Source organism: Passer domesticus, chromosome 2 (genome assembly GCF_036417665.1).
Source record: "Passer domesticus isolate bPasDom1 chromosome 2, bPasDom1.hap1, whole genome shotgun sequence".
In the NCBI taxonomy this organism is placed as follows: domain Eukaryota; kingdom Metazoa; phylum Chordata; class Aves; order Passeriformes; family Passeridae; genus Passer; species Passer domesticus.
The window spans coordinates 31027433-31047351 of NC_087475.1; the positions used below are offsets into that span (position 1 = coordinate 31027433).

Here is a 19919-nt window from a genome sequence, read left to right on the forward strand (position 1 = left end):
TTTTTTTTTTTTTTTTTTTTTTTTTTTGTTATTTTTTCCCCCTATTTCACAGAATCACAGAACAGGTCAGGTTGGAAGGGACCATCTAGCAGGGTCATCCCAGAGCACGTGGCACAGGATCGTGTCCAGGCTGTTCTTGAGACTCTCCAGTGAGGGAGACTCCACACCCTGTCGGGGTAACCCATTCCGGTCTCGGTCACTCGCACAGTGGCCAAGAAGTTCTTCCTTATATTCTGACGGAACTTTCTGGGCATCAGTTTCTGCCCCTTGCCCTGCACTGGTTATACACTCTCTATTTTAATAGAGTCACTATAAGGCAGGTATGAAGGAGGTGAAATGCGACAGCTGGAGGCTCAGAAGACAACAATGGAAATATGCTTGCCACGCAATCAGGAAGCTGAGGAGCTCAGTTTTCTGTGAAGGGAGGTACTACAGGTGGGTGGAAGAGCAAACACTGGAAATGTTGAGAAACCAGCAGTATGAACAAAAAATGCAGTGCCAAACCTAATAGCTTTCACAGACCTCAGTTACTGCTCAGGCTGAACTTTATTTTGCTCTGCAGGAACCTGTTAACGTTCACAGCCTGAGGGTCTCAGATGAATCTCCATGTATTCTGTGTGCCACCACAGCAGACAGGCTTTGTTGCATTGGTGGTGTCCGACTGGGCTCAGGGAGCAAGTATTCTGAGAGGTCTCACTATTTCAAGTTCCCAGTGTGATCAGTCAGGTTTCTTTCAGGACCACCTGAAGACCAGTAAGTCACCAACACATTTTGCATGCTCCCCTGCTCCATTTTCAAGCTGAAACAGCTGCTCAAGTAACCCTCCTGGCTGAGATCTTAAAACAAGGCTTTAAGGTAAGGTAAATGCTGTAGGGAAACCCTTCTATAGGCTGCCCTTATACAGAAGAATAAGAAAGGGAAGGCAAAGGCACAGTTACAGGACTGACATTATTTTACTCGTTTTCTTAAGAACAGCGCAGTGTCTCCTTTCCATCTAAATGCTTCTCTGTTCAAAGAAATGATTACCTGGCTCGATATCACGCTTGCTTCTCTCAGTGACTGCTGGTTCGTTGTTTGTGAAGATGTGATTTGCCCTTGAAGTTGAGAACTGGGGACAAGCTGCTGCTGAGAGAGGGCCCCTGATCTCTGCTGTAGCTGTTGTGGGTCCAGCTGCTGAGTATTGCTAAAGCTCAGGGATACTGTTGGCTGCTGTAAGATCATCTGGAAAAGAAGAGGGGAGGATTTGTTTACATAGCCCAGATGTTCTGAATGATGAATGTGACAGAAGTAAATCCAAAGATATATTCTAAAATAAAATTAACACATTTCTGGATTCATAACACATTTACTGTTAGTTGGAAATCACCTATCATTCCTACATTAACAGCTCTATTGTCTCTAGTTCCTTGGTTTCTTGTTTTGCAAGTGCACCCACTGCTTGTGAAATCTGTCTAGAAGATGCAAGTCCTCTCTCAATGGGGCAGGCACAGCCCTCTTAAGAGCAGTTCCCAGAACATTCACTGTGTTCTGGGGCATCCTGACCAAAGAGAAGACAGTAACTCCATGTCTTTTCAGTCCGTGTCTTTTCAGTCCTTTTGTTTCTCCTTTCAACAAAATCCACCTGCCTTTCAGACAGAACTGTCTTTGAATTTGTCTCTAGAAATTCTACACTTTACACCCAGCTGAGTTGTCAAATGTTTTTAATGAGGCCACAGTCAGGCCAGAGCTCTCCAAGCTGAATGGCCGTGTCCTTATCATTGACAGGATGTGTAAACAGACAGTCGCTGTCATTTATCTGATTTCCCATCAGGTAACTGTCACCTGGTGTTCTTCCTAACTGTGCCATGCATTTGACTTGTGCAAAAGAGCTAGCAGCTTCTCTCTTAGTGTTTCTGTAAGTGATGTCCTCTCTACTTTTGCATTTCAAGATGAAGCTTTCTTCTTTAAAAGTTATAGGACTTGGGAATTTTTCCTTTTCTAGGGGCTATTTCTTTTCTTACAGCTGTAAAGAGGGAAAAGTAATCTTTGAAAACCATGCATTGTTAATGCCACAAGCTCTCTTTGCAGTATTTCAGACCTAGCCTTTCTGCCACCAAGGGCTGTATGGAGATACACATCCCACACAGCTGACGTAATTTTTGGATCTGATTCTGATTCCACACCACTGCTACATGTGTGGAACTCCATTAATTTAAGTGGAGCTACTTAAGTTTTAAATGAAATCAGAATCACAATTATTCTCTTCATTATTCATCCATCAGTCTCATGCCTAGCAGTACATCTGAGGTATGCCCAGTAATTAGTACACCTTCGTGCAGCTTATTGCTGTATTAACAATTCCCTAAACTATCATGTCCCCTCTAATTTTTCCTGGAAAAAGCCCATACTTTTCTCCAAAGGCCCAATATAATGTATTGCTTTTCTCTGCAAAAGTATGACTTGATCCATCATGGTTGTACTTATTTATCTAGTTTTAAAAACACAGCTTATTTAAATATGATAAATTTTTAATTAATTTATGCATGCCAAGATTTTACCCTGGAAAAAAGGTACAGACAAAGCTTATATTAATCAGCTAGGAGAGGGGGGCAATTTAGGAAAAGCAACAGCTTGTTTCAGGTGCTGTAGGCTAACCACATCTCAGAGATGTCTGATAGAAATAAATGGGTCAAGTGACAGGGTTGGGGCTGCTGCTTGCAGCAGGTCTGAAACTAGCTCTGAGTGTTTTCTTTTAAAAACACTGCTCACTGAGTTTGGAGCCATTACATATCAGAAAGACAGATGGTCTTGCAACTTCTGCCAAGTAAATAGGTCTTATTATGAATAAATCAAAGACAAATATAATGAAAATTCATTTTCTTGTTTATTTTCTGTACATAGAAGCTAAGTTTTGGACATGTTTAGTACATGAACTCACTTGATTAGCCCTAGCAGTGAGACAGGTTGCCACTGATATAAAATTTGACATAAAATTCAGAACAGGCAAAGCAAGTGGTGCATGTGAAAAAGGTGATGGGGAGGGAGTGTGAGCCCACTGGTACTGGACAGATCACTGCAAATTAAGACCTTTAGGAGGATTAGCTTGGTGTCCTCCTTGTACGTGGCACACAGCACTGGAGAAACACTCAGTTCACCCAATGCATATTCAGCATCTATCAAGGTGAATGTCAGGTGGGGTGTGAACTTACAGCAGACTACTTATTTAGCAGGGACCTCCCTGTGTGCTTACCTCACTTCCAGATGAAGGCCAAGGAGTTTATCCTTCAAAGAAAGCAGAGTAACCTACTTTGCAATTACAAGAGTGTGCCACTGGGTAGGAATGTGCACAGTTAATGGTTGGCAGCTAACATACCATAAATTTAGAACCAAGTTTATCCCAGTAGGCCAATTTCATTTGTTCATATGTTCATACCCTGAGAGGGCTCTGAGTGTTTCATACCTGGGGACCCTCTGTTGCCATTATAGTGGCCAAAGCAGCATTGTTACCCTCTGGACATAAATGACCCGGAAAAAACAAGCTTAGAGCAGGTAACATGGTGGCCGTGTCCCTGCAGAACTGAAAACTCAAGATGCCTTATCAAAAGAAAAGTTAACCTGACAGAAGATCGAAGCATGGAATTTCCACCTGTTAAATTTAGAAGCTTAATTTGTACAAAATTTAATGGTGGTTTTTCATAATGTACCTCTTTTGTGAAAGTCTTGTCTGAATTCCGCCAAAACACTGAAATACAGCAGCTTTAAATAACAAGAAAAACCTTTTCATAAAAAATAAAATCTTTTCTTACGTAGATAAATTAGCAGCCTCCTAACTGTATTGCTGCTAATGACATGCCTTGTTGGTGGTTTTGTGGACTGCAAGGTCAGTGAAGCATCTTACAAACATTTTTTAATTGGCCAGATTGTTAACATACACAGCAAAGCAGCAAGGGAGAGGAGGGACCCTCTGACACTGCTGGCCCCTCATTCTAAGACAGAAGGGCCCTACAGCTAATGGCTAAACCACACTGACAAGGCATCCCGAGGAAAACATCTCTTTGACTCCACCTGTCCTTTGGATAATCAGGGGATTATAGCTTTTGGGCTCATCATTACAGGTATCAAGATGCTTTCTTTATGTAAAATGTATAAAGATGAGAAGCACAGCACTGGGAAGCTGAGATTCATGACTTCGAAGACAGCCTGCTTTGCAAATGATGGGTGGCTGTGGATGGTCTTGATTGTAGCTCTTGCAAGCTGGTCAGGCTCAGCCTTTCTGCCTTCCTCTTGCATCTGTGAATCATTAGCTAGACTGTTCAAACTGGAGCAGACACAGCATCCTTCAGACTTCTGAGGTTACTCTTCCTGTTCTTGTCCTCCATTGTCAGGAAAAGCAGTAACAGGGATCTAATGGGGTTTTGAACACTTTTATTCAGGGCCTGCAACCCTCCCGACAGTTTCATCTTTCTCTGCACAAGACTCCTGCAAACAATTTCTAATGCAGACTACTGTGCTACACATCTGTCTGTCTGGGAAAGCATTTCTTGGTGGACTGCTGTACTCAGTTTTGAAGATCTCTGAAGGAAATGGAAATCAAGCTTAATTCTCCATGGAGCTACCTGTACACTTCTGTGTGGAAGGGAGTGAACCAGTGAGGATGATATGCTAATAAATCAGCTCATAAGGGAAAAGCAGGGAACACTTTCCCCTTTTCAGACAGCCTACATCACTCCCCCATGCTTACAGCTCTATTATGCAGTGTATTAAAGACACCAGAAATGTGCTTGATAGTAGCCAGTTTGTTACTGTGCATTTTAGCTTTGATAGTAGACACAGATCAATGTCTGCAGACATCCAGCTCCCTGAATGATGAAATCTGTGCAGCAAAGCACGTGGCTGGATTTCTGATTTAACAGTTTACTCCTTGCTGCTTGTGAGTCACAAAAGAGCTGCATGCAAAAGTGTGCAGCTTTCTTTCAAATTGCCCCTAGCCAAGTAAGACAAAAATTATTCCTAATCTCAATCTATCACTGCAACAGCACCATAATTTCTTTGTGTGTTTCTTGTTTTTTTTACCTAGAGAAAGTAGGAGAAGAAAAAGGTCCTGGCCAGGAGTCAGTGTGACCACTTGCATCTCATCACCTTGTTTGATTGCTCTGAGAGACCAAAAAGCACACAAAATACAGAGGATGTATTCTCCGTCCAGCACTGTCATTTAAGGCAAATATGCAGCCCCCTGCATTTCCAAGCTCTTTCCATTCTCCCTGCCTCTCAGTACTGCACTGCAGTAAGCTGGGAATTGGTAAGTACTGACACAAGAGAGCTTGTAATGGTCTGAAAAAACTTGGCCCCACCTGGTGCAGTTTTCATGGGAGAGGGCATCACCCAGATGGTGTAACTCAGAGCTACAAACTGGTAAGGGGGGGGGGCAATGCAGATCAACCCACCATTTATTTACCTTCTGGGCCTCTGCCTGAGCTCCCTCTGAGTGTATTTGAGAATCTGTCCCATGGTCTTTGTCCAAGTAAATGCAGCCTAATGCATATAGGAGACAGCTTTCTAAAAATAAAATCTGAAATCTGTTTCTTGCATATAAGAATGTGCTCTGAAAGTCTGTTTTTGCCTGAATGATGAAAAAAAAGAGCGTGTATGATTACTGAAGATGTCACCAGGAGAGAGTAATGGTTGTCACCCAATTAATCAAGTCTCTTGATATTCATAATAACAATAATAGCTTTCAGACATATGACATGATTCTGAGCTGAACACCTGTTAATTGCATAGAGACTTTCTCTTCCCCTTAATCAAAGTCAGCGGAGAACCAATAGAAGAAACACACTGAAGCTAAACCTGGTCTCCCTACGTGATTGTATGGCACCAGGAACAGGGAGTTCTGGCTTTGGAACCCACAGGTGCTGTGTCATCTTACAGCAGTGCACATGCAGCAACTTAGGTGGAAAAGTTTCTAATTTGGCTTTGCTGATCCCTTAATTACCTAAACATACAATCCCAATTTGTTAATGTGTGAAACTGCATTTCACAGATGCTGATGATGGGTGAGAGTCTATTTCTGTGTGGAAGCTGCAAGCAAAATTCCCACTGATTTCAGTAGGTCCCATCTTGTTCGTAAAATACTCTTGAGGTGTTTGCTTCCTTGGCAAAGCTTGTCTTCTAAAATCATCTTGTTAGTATAATACTCAAAGTCCCCAGTGCCACATTACTAGCAAGGATCATTTAACCTGGCATTTATAGTTAAATTATGAGGAACATAGCAGTAATCACCCACATTCAGAAAACTTCCACAAAACTGGATGATTTGTCCATTTGTTGTGAAAGGGAACCTGTGATCTACTAAACTGCTATTTAATAAATACTTGCTATTATTTCTGAGGTTTGGTAGATGTAAGGGGTACAAAGCACATACCGTACTAGAGAATTCTACCTCTGTGTAGGAGGTGTCAAAGGCAGAAGCAGAGCAGGATCAGTCAGCTCCACCCTAAAGACTTAAGCCTGTCTGGTGAGGAAAAAATTCAGATACCTCCAAGGTGTGAACAAATGAACATCAGCAGAATTTTGGGGGTTTTAATGTGACAAGGAAGTCTAAACTTCAACATTCTTTCTACTACAGCTGCTCAGTCTGAAGACTTGGTAGATAAAGTAAGAAAATGCTATTGTAAATGACCCTAATTACTCTCCTAAGGCTGAAGTATTCCTTCCTCCTCTTCTTCCAGAGAAGGAAGGAAGAAGGAAACTTTCTTGACAGAGGTTACTCAAGAGGCTTTTAGAGGGCAACATCCTCATTCAGATGAGCTAGTTTTCACGTGTCCAGATATCCTGGACTCTGGAGCAATTTTAATTTGCCAAGCCTATCATGTGAGAGATGATGCTTGACTCCGTCCCTTCCAGTAGTAACGCACCTGTACGCTGGAGTCTTGGACCAGGCAGAGCTGCTCCTGGATCTTCTGGAGCTCCTCCTGCTGCCAGCGGATGTTGGCCTGCAGGATCCGTGTCCGCTGCTCTAGCTGGTCCTTGATGGTCTGGAACATGCTGAACTGTGCAGAGAACTGGGGGGAGGAAATAAAAAAAGAGGGGGGGAAAATCAGTCATAATACAAACAGGCCTCAGTATAACATTGTTCTGTAAGGAGTTACTGGTGTCTTGATTGTAAAGCACAGCTAAAAAATAAAAATGTCTTTGTAATATACTAACATGTAGAGACAGACGTCTATTTTCAGGGTTATGCACATATATTAAATTTCCTCAGCTACAATGATCTGCTTACAGTTGACCATGTACTGTTGTAAGGACTGTTTTTGGGAGTATGCTACTTTAAAATATCAGAGCATCTTAACTGGATGGCAAATGAGTGCATTATTTTCATCAGCTTGTAATTTGGAGCCTTTAGTGTGGCATAACAGTATAATCCAGATGTGTTTTACTAATGCTTTCCTTTTTCAGAACAGAAATAGCAGTTCTGCAATGCTTTGTTCTGCTGATGACTTACTAAGGCATCATACAATAGACCACAATAAACATTTTCTAGATTTGTACAGCTGAGTAGTACTTAAATGACAAGAAATACTCATTAAGTTATTTTTATATGTGATATAAAATGAATAGCTCAACTCAGTGGAAGAAAGGCTGTTCTAAATAATAGTAAAAAATGGAGATCATTAATCAAGGTCAAGAAGCAGGTGCAACCTCCAATAGCAGCAATACTGACACAAACTGAAATAATTCAAGAGTTGTGGAGAGGACTAACAGCAATAAATCCCTAGTATTTGATGCTTTCAGGTATGATTCAAAGTTCACCAAAGTTAATTATTACTTTAATAGGCTTTGGAATAATTGCTTTTGATAAGCTCATATTCCAAAAGTAAAAAACAGTCTTTGAAAAAAAGAACAAAACCCTTCAAAAAACCTTTTTAAGTTTTTATGTAATCAAGGCATCCAAGATCTTCTTGAAAACATGCAGGGCTGTGAGTGTACAGGCAAAAAATAATTAAATTGCTGTGACTTGAAAATGCTGCCTTGTCCCTATATTTGGTCCAGTGGCTCTGTGCTAGTGGGTGAGCTGATGCTTGCTGCTGGAACCTTCTTGCTCCATGGTGCACCGGCTTACATAGCTTCTGGCTTTTTAGTAGGGAAAAAAAGATAACAAGGCAGGAATTAAGGAGTGCTCTCATGCTAGCAGCACTGTACACTTCCTTTGATAAAATTTTTGGCTACTTAGAGAAAGCTAAATGTGACAGAACAGATTTGTATCAGCTAACTAGTTCACCTTAAACCAGTTAAGTATGTGAGAGTACCTTTACATTCCCTCTAGCAAAGCTGAGGGAAATGGCCTGGCAGAGAAAGAGCGAGAACTTCAGAAGGTTTATTTCCATTTATCAGGCAGAGGGTGGCTTTCCCACACAGCCTGGGAGGTCACTGCACAGAGTGGTGGCCAGGTGGAGGTCAGTCTCACAGCCAGCTCTGCTTAGGGGCAAGGAGGGCTGCTAAGGTGGCACCTGCAGTTGCTGGTGACAGAGCCCACTTTGCTGCCAGAGGCATCTGTGAGCACTCGCAGCTTGCGCCGTCTGCCCAAGCAGGTGATGTGAGCCTCAGCCCTGCTGTGACTCGTGGTGCCTGTGCCTGCAAACAGCAGCACCATCATCTGCAACCTGCTCCTCTCCCAGAGCAGGAAGATGGTATGAAACCTCCCAAAGGGAAGTTTGTGTTACTTGGAATTGGTGTTACAGAAGAGAAGCCAGAGCAGGGTCTCCTTCTTTCTTTCTTTCTTGTCCATGTATAAAGCATTAACCCGAGGAGTGGTTGAGCAGAGACCTCAGATGTTTGGGAATAAGAACAAGTGACTCAAAGGGGAATCTAGGGCTGCTTGTTGTAGCCCAGCCTTTTGGTTCTGAAGAGCCCCAAGTACCCTGATTTTAGGAGCGGAATGATGCTGTGAGCAACAGATCATAGAGGAGATGCAGCTAATTCCTGCTTTAACCTGGCATGTACAGAAGGATCTTTTAAAAAGACAACTCTCATAATCTAATTATCTCTATATGAACTCTTTTAGCGAGGACTGCTTTTAAGTTTTTAAAAGGATCCTAATTAGAAAAGGAATTAAAAACAGTTTTAGCAAAGAGCTTCATTTTAACTGCCCAGCTTGGCGATAGCAGACTTAACATGCAAACATGCATTGATTAACATGCAAATTCCTTGATGACCCTTTGAGAAAAGAACCTGATTTTCTTCAACTGATCAGTGTAAGGAATTTTAAACCAGGCAATTTCACAATCCTTTATACTTCAAAATGAAACAAAATCCATTCTCAGGCCTTAGTTTTAAATTTGAATTTGCTTTGTAAAGTTGCATACAAGAATGTATTGCTGTTGATTTTAAATTATTATTCCTTATTTTTTTGTGCAGGTTCTTATATTTAGTATTTTCATTTTACATTGTCTTTTTGTTCTCTTTTTCACATGCTTTTTGTATTAATATACTTAACATCAACAATTAGCTGGTATACTGGAGTAGAAGCTGTTATGGATGAAGACAAGGAACTTTCTCTTTTGCTTTTTTCCTTTTCCCATCTAACCCCCAAATTGTTGATAACTCTAACCATGACCCCTGTGCTTACAGAGCTTCTATTGTTTTTGTACAATGAGACACTAACAGCAATTGACCTGCTCCAGAGAGTATTTATCTCAAGATCATTAACTGCTCTACTAATTAAGGGAGAAATCTCTAATTGTACAATAAATTAAAAGACCTTAACTCAAAACATTCCACAGAAAACACTGCCCAGCTTTAACTCTGCCATTGGCATCAGATGAAGCTGCTCTTCATTTCACTTGGTCTTTACATATGTCCACAGAATTCTTAGGTAAGTGCATGTAATACACAGAAAAGTGTCATCTTCCTAGATACAGTCAAACATGGGAGACAACCTGTGAGATCTGTATAGTTGCACCAGTTTAATCAAGGTTTGTTAATGCAGGCAAAAAAACCCCAAAACCAATCCAAAGAAAGCAAAACCCACAGCAGCAGTAATTTTAGTCTGATTTCTTAAAAAAAAAAAAGTAAAATAAAGTGACACATTTGGGATCACGTCAGCAGATGTTCAGGTGGGGAGGGGCTTGAAGCACTACTGCTGGTGATGGTCCAGGGAGGCTCTACAGCCCAGGGAGAGGGACTGGCACTTCCATGCTATGATTCCTCTCCTCCACCATGCCCACGGAGAGAGGTTTTTCTCCACTGAGTGCTACCCCACAGTGCCAGGGTTACTCCTTCTCTCTAGGTGCTGGGGGGCTGCAGCCAGGGGCGGGGACCTACGGCCCCTGTGTCTGTCAGGATGGTTCCTCATTTCTAATGTGATGAACAAAAAGATAGATGTCCCAAGACAATCTGTTCCTACAAGTGTCATGACAATAGGTAGCTGGGTAAAGAAAAGAGACCCTATTTGTTTTGTAGCTCAGTTTCCTTTGAAACTTTATTTTCTGCCTACCTTCCAACTTTCAATTCTTCTGGCCCAATAGATGAGCCATGTTTCTTGCTGGAGACATTCAACAGAGTTGTGAGAGTGTCAAAAATACCAGACTGATGTAGCTTAATGGAAGCTTTAGCTGAGCAAAGGAGAGAAGGATCCACTCATCCCTTGCTCCTGTGGGAAAGGCTGGCTCCATGCACCAGCCCTGCAAGCCACAGCCCTTGGGAAACTGGATTTCATTAGTTTTGCAGCTCACCGAACGACTTGTTCTTTCTTTCTGTCATCTGAATAACACCTGCTCAATCCCAAACGGATTATTAGTGTTAATTATTATTCAGTCATCAACATCCGCTGTGTTGCAGGGGATTTTAATTTATGACAATGAAGAAGGCAAACAAACAAATATTCTAATTAGGAGCCCTTGGTTGAAAGTAAACCATTTACATTCAGGTGACATCTAGGGTGACACTGTGATGTCTGTTCATTCACACAAGCAAGGCATAAGCTAAAATCACATTTCAGTGGAGACAAAACCATTACAGCCTTTGCTGGAAATAAACCTACTCAAAGTTCAAGCAGATGGTGCCCGAGGCAGCAGCTAGCTGCTCACTGCAGACACAGTTGTGGCCACTTATAATGTTTTCCCTGCTGCTGCCACCCTGTAGCCAAATGTTAGCCACAAGGATACCCAGGGCCTTCCAGCTCCCACCATCAGTCACCTTCAGCTAAGGACAAGTGGCAGAAAGGCAGCAGAGAGAAACCTGTTCAGCTCCTCCTTGCAAGCTGGCAGGGAAGAACCTGGCCACACTATTTCTACAAGCAACGGGCTTGTGTTTTGCCTCTAAACTGCTGGGAAATGGTCAGCTAGGAAGCCAAAAAAGTGTTCTTGGTGAGATGCACATGTACCTGGTTTTGTCCCTCACTCACTTAGTGCTGCAGGCACCTTTGTCTTTTGAATAATTAATTATATTGCTGTGGGCTGACATGTTAATTATTTTAAAGTGGGACATATAGTGTAGTATCATAACATTCATAACAGTTTATGAAAATCACCCAAGTGTGTGGAGACTTCGTACTCTCTACAGGAGTTTTGCTATGGAGTGTGAACATCAGCAGCCTGAGCTGCAATGTCCTGGTGTTATTTCCCTGCTCCATGTCAAGCTTCATCCTGAGCTTTGCCAGGAGTACTGCTGTGACTGCTGCCAGAGGGCTGCCTGTGTAGACAGACTCGAGTCAGCCCTCTTCCTTTCACCAAGATTTAGGTGGCCCAAAGATGCTTAAACAGTGACTGTAAGGCACTCTAATTTGTCAGAAAAAAAATGGAACTGGTGTGCCAGTAAGAGCCTTTCACTGGGAAGGGACAAGGCAGCAGGGGTCTTGGTAAACAACTGGAAAGCTTCTCTTCACAAAGAGCTTTGATGGAGAAGAAAGGGAGGTAGAAAAAAAGTCAAACAAAACACACAGAGACTTATAATACATAAAGTAATTGATGTTTGAAAATGCATTAATGAATAACGGAGAGAAGTATCTGTAAAAGAAAATGAATGTTCAGAGCAGATAATTGATATGCTGTTTATTCGCTGCATGCTAGCGTGGAGTCATGAAGAGAATATTAAACATGGAAGATAAATGAGAATTTGTTATTTCAAAGCCAGTATCCTTAGGACTTTGTATGCATTATGTGCTACAGAAATAAACTCCGGGGTCTTGTGAATGAGTATATGGTATCAATGGTAGAAGCAGTCTGGGTCCAGCAATACTCTGTCATTCCTAAAATCAGAGGATGATGGGGTGTATCATCACAGCAGAACCACAGGAGAAAACAATGAGCTGGGAACATGGTACTCAAATCAGCTTCTTCAAAATCCACTGCAAATGTAACCCTGAGGTGACGTTTTGGGCCATCACCCGCTTTTGAGATATGGTTTAATAGATTGGAGGAATCTGAAATTTGTCTTCAGTGGCATCCTCTCCATTACTGGCACACTCACAAAATGGGTGTTGTTAAATTTGCATGTCCTTTACTGCTGGTTAGTTCTATATCAGCACAGCCAAATAGGCGTTTTTAGCAGACTGGATGTCTCTGTTAGTTTTTGGTTTTAATTCTCATTGTGAATTTGATCTTGAAGGGACCTGGTTGTGTAAAAGTGAAGTTGAAAAGTCTTTTTCCATCTGTTTTTTGTCCTCTCATGAAACAGATGCGTGCACACCTGAACCTACACACACCTGGGCTTCTGAACACCTGCATGCAGTTATATGTTTAAACATACAAGTGTACAATTCAGATTACTTTCCCACAATATTTTAAGTGTTTGAGAATTTGGATTTGGGGATTTTAGTTACTAGAGATGTAACTTAAAAGCCCCAAAATGAGAAAGTATCAGGAGATAAGCAAGTGACCTATTCCACTTCCAAATCCCCAACTAACCTGTGCCAGAGGTGCAGGCTGATTTTGCAGAGTTGCTTGAGGCAGCAACTGCTGTGGGAGAAGCTCACATGGAAGCTGAGAAGGCAAAGAAACCTAGGTTAAAAACAAAACAAACCAAAACTTTATTTGTAAGTTTGGCTCCTTTAAATTTTAGGTTTCTTCTAATGCTGTGGCTTCTGTGTAAGTTGTTTTTAATTGCTAAGCTGCGTATGTGGCACATGCTGTTACACCCTCTGCCTGTTTCCATGATTCCTTGTGAAGTTACCTGAAGAGCAGTAGGCTGGCTGAGTCTATGCACAGATAAATCCTGCTGTGTGCTCGGTGTTCTCGGCAAGGGAGTGTTAGACTCCGTGATCAGCTTTGTCGGTGTAGCTGCAAGGAAAGTACCAGTGAGATCTTACATGCTGGAAATCAACCCTGTTTGAAGTGGGTAATATGACAAGACCTGGGCAGAAATTGTAATGGCCTGGCTAAATTCTAGTGGGAGTCAGGGCTGTTCTTGTTGATTTCAATGGCAGTAAAATTAAACTGATAAGGAGGGTCTGGGCAAAGATAAAAGTAAATGAGACAAATTATGGTTCTATGCTCCAATGAGCAGTGCAAAAGGACCCATGAACTGTTCTAAACCAGCTGGAACTTTATATGGGATAAATAACTGTAAATTTAGGTTAGCTCATTGGCTTTTTTTCCAGACCAGGAAGCAGAAAGAGTATACCCAGGTCAACCCTGAAGTATCCTAAATCTTGGCCAGAGGAGAGTCACCCACAGGCTATTACTACTCATGTAAGTCTAGAGAAGTCTCATATTGCTCACACTGGTGCCCTCAAATCTAAGGACAGAGTCCTCACTTTTGTAACAGATTGAAACAGCACATTTCATGTCTAATCCCATTGTTCATCTTCCAGCATTCAGGTGGTTGTGCTAGAACCTTCTCTCCTGTGCATTACCATTTCAGCTTTTGCACTTCTCTGTCAGTGCACATCATCAATACCTCATCATTTACTGTTAAATTAGCAGCTGTGGTATATAAGCACACATTCTTTAACTTGGCTAAATTAAAAATAATTTCATAACTCAAGAATGCCACTCACATGCTGGGTCTGACTTGGGTGTGTGGGAAGATTTTGGCGAGCTCCTGGATGATACTGAGGGTGTCCGACTAGCGCTGAGGATTGAGGCACCAATATCAAGTGCATTAAAGTGCTGTTCAGGATCCAAGCTGGCACCACTCTCCTAAAACAAACCAGAAAAGGAGAACAGCTATTGCATCTGTCAGAGGTAAAGCATTTTGATATTTAGTAATGGTTGCACTCCAGTTCTCTGGCAGACCTAAAATGACTTGAGCAGAACTAATCTCAGGTAGGCCAGCAGAAGACCTGGACAAAGGCGTCAATGCCCCTTCCAAACAGCATCCAACTAATGCATTTTACAAACAACTATCACTGAGCTAGAAATAAATAGCAAGCTACTGCCATAGTCACTTTGTGCCTTCAGATGTTTTTCTTTCTTTTGTGTTCAGTTGGATGTGACAGCAACTGCAACCTCTGCGAGACACTTGGCCATGCACTGAGGACGAGTTTTGTTGTCTTTCCTCAAGAGATCACTGAGGTGTAGCCAAGAGGGCTGATTGCCAGAACTTGTCCAAGTGAATCTGAATCTTTAAACTGTAGTACCTTGCCAAGGAAAAGTGAGATATCTCACACTGCCCCTGCTCATGTTCCTCTTCATTTGTGGCTGTTACTGATCTCCAGGTTCATCCTTTGATAAACTCACCTGATTTATGTCAAATTAGTTCAAAGAGCAACGAGTTCTGAAGTTGAGATAATCCACCAACATCGGAGAAAGGCAATGCTGGAGTCTTCAGTGACGTTAATATAGGAACAAGTTGTGATCACTACATAAATTCATAAAAAGCTTTTCTCATTGTACCTTTAGTGCTGAGGACACCACCTCTGAGGACACTTCTTCCAAGCCCATCTCCTGTCTCCTCTCCACCCGAACATCTGCATAACTGAATGGAAAACAAGTCTATGTATCAACATGGAACTGCTTAAAATGTGCTTTAAGAGAGTGGAGGAACAAATTACTGTACATTTTACAGGTTAAATGAAGAGCTGAAAAGTGACTTAAGTCAAATGCTACTGAATAACATTTGAGAGTGTTTTAATTTTCAGGCTTTGCTCTGTTCCTATCTTGAAGTCAAGATGCATATTAAAGAACGATATAAAAAGGTCAAGTTCATATCCTACAACCACTTTATAACTTTACTGGAAAGCTTCTACACATCTCTTTAGAAACAGCATAAGGATTAGAGAAAGTGAATATTTAAGGGATCTGTCTATTCTCTAATTTTGCACAAAATGAAAAAATGCCATAGTTTATCTGCCCCTAAATGGAAAAAAAATTAAGCTTAACATAAACTAAGGTTCAGTCTGACAATTTTTCTATAATTATCCTACTTCCTTATAAAGTTCAGGCTTATTTTTTTGTTATGTAAATGATGTTATATTTTAAAAGAAAATGCTGGCAGATATGAGGTTGCTCCTATCTTACTGTCCTTTATGTCTCGGCTGGTTGATAGGACTTTCCATACCTTACCACCATGTGAGTGCACACAATGAACTCTGGCTTGGAGTTCCACTGGTGGTAGGTGATGTAGTAATGGGTCTGGAGCCAGATCCACTGCTGTCCTTTGGTCAGAAACCGATAGCAGCACGACTTCCCCTTGCCGAACTGCATCACTGCCAGCAGAAAACACACACAGCTTGTAGCACAACTTCCCACGTGAAAATGACATGAAATGTGAAAAAAGAAGTGACAAAAATATCTGTCATAGGTAGACAGGAGTGTAAGCACCAATTTGAGTAAGTGCTCCTCTTAGACTTCTGACAGAACAAAAATCATAATGATTAGCAGGTATCTTCTTCTGACACTATGGACAGTACATTCCTACACAGTAAAATTAACCTTAAGTTTGGACACTAATGAACGAGTGTCTGCTAAAATTTAAACACAGATCTTACCCAGCTTTATGTGCTGATCACATACTGCTTAATTAGACACCTGGGATTATTTTCTAAGAGTGATCATCTTAAGGTCTAGAGCAGCAAAGTACAGGATAAAAATGCTTGAAAAGATGAGTATTGTGTGCAGATGGATTTAAGATGAAGTAAGCATATGAGATAACACTGTGCAAAGACAAAAATAATTTGAAAGAAAACTCCCAGACTGACAAGAATTCAAACTACAGTAAACCAGGGTGTACTGAAGATTTTGAAGATTCACCAACCAAATAATCTCTGCTTTTTTCCCCCTGGGGATTTCAAGGGGTTCCCAAATATCCACATATTTAGCCTTTCTCTATTTCAATGTCAACATATTAAAACTAATGTTGACAGGATACTTTCAAGATAGGCAGAGGTGGTAATCTGAGATGTTACAGCCAGTTCTGTAAGCAAATATTTGAAAAGCATCGCATTATTTTCTTTATTTAGTGAAAGAGTTTTTCAATTAAATCCTAGTAGACCGTATTTAAATAATCACAGCTAATCCCAAATACACAGTGAACAACATTAGGGGAAATAATCCACAAGAATTGCTTGAACTATTTCTGCATGTTCTTTACTAATAGAACAGGAGTCAAATCTGGCATATTTTAGCTCTTCAGTGAGTCTCACTGGCTACTTTTGGGGATATAGACGGGAAAATTGTATTTTTCAGAGCTTGGTAAGTCTGTCCCAGATGCCAATCAGCTGCAGCGCCTGCAGTCTGCTACAGCTCTGCTAACATATACAGGCTGAGGCAAGAGTCAAACCTCCCCTTCCAAACAGCTGTTCACTGAAAAGAGGTGTCCCAGTGTCCAGTGACTTCCCAGGAACCTGGGCCATGAGATACTTACAGTGTTCATGGCACCTTGCTAGCAGCTCTAGGTCATCTATGTGGTAATAGTCGTAGCCAGAAGTACCCAGCACTTCAAAAGGCAAGTATCCGATAATCGGCGGAGCTCTGCGGTTGGGCACAACAGGAGTCCATAAAACACAACGAGCAGGTCTGCATGTTGATGCAGAGATGCAAACAGCCCAGATCTACTTTCACTTATCAGTGCATAGTTGTTCACCTCAGGGGGCTGGATCCTCACTTTCCCCCACTTTGAGCTTGGGATACCCAGCTGGGAGCAGCAATACCGGCAGGCACCATCCCACCAGGACAAGACTATGACAACACCCCTTCTCCAGGGAAAATGTGATTGTGGAAAGCAGTGCAGCTTCTCAGGTTCCTTTACAGAGGAATTTGCTGGGAGGGAGTCGTTCCTTGGCTGCTGCTTGGTCAGGGGCTCTGCAATGGCTTCTGCAGCCCTTATACAGGGGAAAATGTGTGGGGAGGTGTTTGGAAGCCATCATCTGCTGGGACTGGGGGGATAAGAGAGGAAATCATCTGTGCTGCTTTCCTCTGGGTGCCTGGAGAGCTCATCTGTGGCATGCTGAGGCACTTGCTTTGTACCTTTGCCAGCACAGATGCCTCAGGCCAGCATAGACTTTCCCTCCATAACTCAGTGGGAATTGCACACATGCAATCAATGACTGGATTTGGAAGGAAGGATTTCTGCAGCTGTATAATAATTAGCTCATTTTGCCATGTGACAGACTTTGGTCTGTTGATAATTTTAAATGAAGGAAGAACAAGCTAATCACAAATTCAGCTGAAGAAATAGAGTCCTTTTGTTTTAAAAGCCTATTAAAATAAAAGAAGAAGTAAATGTAAAATAGTAAACATCAGCTTTTGTAGGAATTTCGTTGGCAGCCCTCCTGTTCATGAGATTTAGATATGAAATGGAACACTATCTGAGAGAACTGTACTTGTGAAATAGTAGTAGAAAAGCACCAAACACAACCAGCACGGCTTTTCTTGTCACCAACCTGTGATCCAGGAATAAAAATTTCCACTCCAGACTGTGTCTTGATGTGAATTCCTCTAGAGGTTCTTCTACGATGCACATCTCCTGTCCAGTGGAGAAAACTGACTTACTGAGAGTTGGAGCTTCACCCCTCTGCTTCATCTAGCTTTTGTTAGCTATAAATACATGGTGCATAAGAGGAGAAAACAGAGGATTCACCCATTTTCTGGCCATTCCAGAGAGCAAACTATTGTATTTATCAATGCCAACATTTTTTACAGGAGATAGGAAGAAGAACTTGTAATGCACATGTACTTAAGAGCTGAGACTGTGCCTCAGGGTGCCAAAACTTTTTTGGCTTTGAAGTGGTGCCTGGGGTGTGATGGCCGTGGGCTTTCCCAGCATCCAGCCTGTGCCTTATCCCACCCGGGCTTGCCACATCTTGCTTCACTCCCTCTGTGTTACTAAAGATACCCACCACCCTTGGTCCTTTTGGATGTCTGCCCACCAAGCTCTCTGGGAAAGGGGGACACTTTCCTTCTCTCTCAGTAGCTGCAGAGGAGTAAATGCCTTTTCAGGCAGCCAGCCTGCATGGGACCTGTCCAGTTGGTAAAGGGCTCGGTGTTGCCTTGCACTCCACTGCCACAGCAAACAAGCTGGCCCTCAAGATTCACAGCAGCCCCTTGGTGCTCATGAGCATGGTAATTAATAAGTGAGTTATGCAAGGCAGGCACAGGGCTCTCTGTGAGGCAGGACAGCCTTGCCCCAGAGCGCTGAGGATCAGGAGGCAGTCAGTGGTGGTCACTTGCTGTGTGGAGGTGGGAAGTAGAGGGAAGGATGGCAGCACAGTGCACACCCATGCATGGGCTGGGGGTGGCTGCATGCCCCATGGCCACCTCACTGTCCATTCCAAGCTCTCTGCCAGCCTCTCCTCTCCCACTGGATGCTTTGCAGGGGCAACTGCAGCTCTGAAAGCTGCCTAGAGTCAGCCTGGAGGCTCCTGGCCTGGGACTTCCCAGCATCAGCATTCCGCATTTGTGCCATCCAGGGTTCCCATGTCCTTTGTGTCTCTCCTGCAGGGAGGTCTCCATCCTCACTGGTAAGGACAGCCTGCCCACTGGCCCCCAGTGCTGCTATTCCCCTGCTCCCTGATGCCACATCCCCCCATGCTGTGGGCTCAGTGACAGCTTCCCATCACTTCCATTAGTGCTTCTCTCTCTGCTGTCCCTCAGGCAGAGGAGATCACTGACGTTTTAAACCCTTTTGGGACCAGAGAACAAGCTGAGGTGTGCTGCAATCAAGCAGTTCTTTGATACATATCAATGCTGACAAAGTTGTTTGAAGTTTCTAGCTGTGCAGATGGAAAAGGCTTCATAAACACCTAAAATTCCTCTCTCTCCAGTTTAGGCCAAAATCCATGCTGATGCCAAGATCATACGCTAAAGTTCAAGGTGCAAACACTGCTGTGTGCAACCAAACTGCTGATTCTGTCTTCCTTAGCTGGTCGGATGAACATTTTACATTCATTTTACAGTAGAAAGTCAAGAGTGGGAGTTAGGTGAGTCACCCAGGTGAACTGAAGAGATGTGTGTTCAGGACTCTGTGGCAGTTAAAACCTTCTCAGGGCTGTTCAGCAGCTGCTTCTTTCCTAGCACTGGGCAGCTCATTGCCACGAGTAGCCCTGTTTCCCTGTTTATTTTGAGATGCTAGCTACTCAAAGACAAGGAAATTGCTTTTAGGGTTCTCAGGGAATCTTTAACTCCACCCCTTCTGCTAATATGATTATTGTGGTTAAGATTCATGGGAATCTCATTTACTCAATTTGCCTGCAGGGTCAGGGATCAGTCTAGAATGCCCTGCAAGTTCCAAAGCAGCAATGGAACCAAGGCCAAGGGAGCAGTGTTTTCATATTGGTCACATCTCAGTTACATTAAAAAACCTCGTAAACTCTGGGCATAGGACACTTGATGCAGTAGTTCACATTTGTTAATCAGGGAACAGCAGTGTTAGGCACAAGCTAAGTTTGTCTATCCTTATAAGCACAAGCAGCTATCTTACTTCCAGGATTCATGACAAGGGAAACAAGCAGTAGTCCACCAAACACGCTGAGAAGCACAAATGGAAGTGTTGGTGGTCATCTGTAT

The 19919-nt window shown here is 42.5% G+C and overlaps 1 protein-coding gene and 1 long non-coding RNA gene across 13 annotated transcripts in view; one reads left to right on the forward strand and one right to left on the reverse strand.

Annotated features, from left to right (window-relative positions):
* NPAS2 (neuronal PAS domain protein 2) overlaps window positions 1-19919 on the reverse strand; it is a 105510-nt gene that overhangs the window by 5600 nt on the left and 79991 nt on the right. The window contains exons 9-17 of one of the 3 annotated variants that reach the window (XM_064408078.1): window positions 17798-17880; window positions 16780-16886; window positions 15475-15622; window positions 14811-14892; window positions 13973-14114; window positions 13147-13253; window positions 12882-12956; window positions 6894-7040; window positions 1027-1221 (exon numbers count right to left, since the gene is read on the reverse strand). In XM_064408078.1, coding sequence (XP_064264148.1) covers window positions 1027-1221; window positions 6894-7040; window positions 12882-12956; window positions 13147-13253; window positions 13973-14114; window positions 14811-14892; window positions 15475-15622; window positions 16780-16886; window positions 17798-17880 — 1086 coding nt within the window. Of the gene's footprint in view, window positions 1-1026; window positions 1222-6893; window positions 7041-12881; window positions 12975-13146; window positions 13254-13972; window positions 14115-14810; window positions 14893-15474; window positions 15623-16779; window positions 16887-17797; window positions 17881-19919 lie in introns of all 3 variants that reach the window. The other 2 variants (XM_064408077.1, XM_064408079.1) reach the window with 2 other exon arrangements.
* Window positions 10-15113, forward strand: LOC135293648 (uncharacterized). 10 transcript variants are annotated; one of them, XR_010355771.1, is made up of 4 exons: window positions 10-855; window positions 5057-6084; window positions 6708-13664; window positions 13787-15113. It is a non-coding gene; the product is annotated as an uncharacterized LOC135293648 (long non-coding RNA). The 10 variants fall into 10 exon arrangements; XR_010355769.1 differs by having other exon boundaries at window positions 14401-15113; XR_010355775.1 differs by having other exon boundaries at window positions 13574-13664; window positions 14401-15113.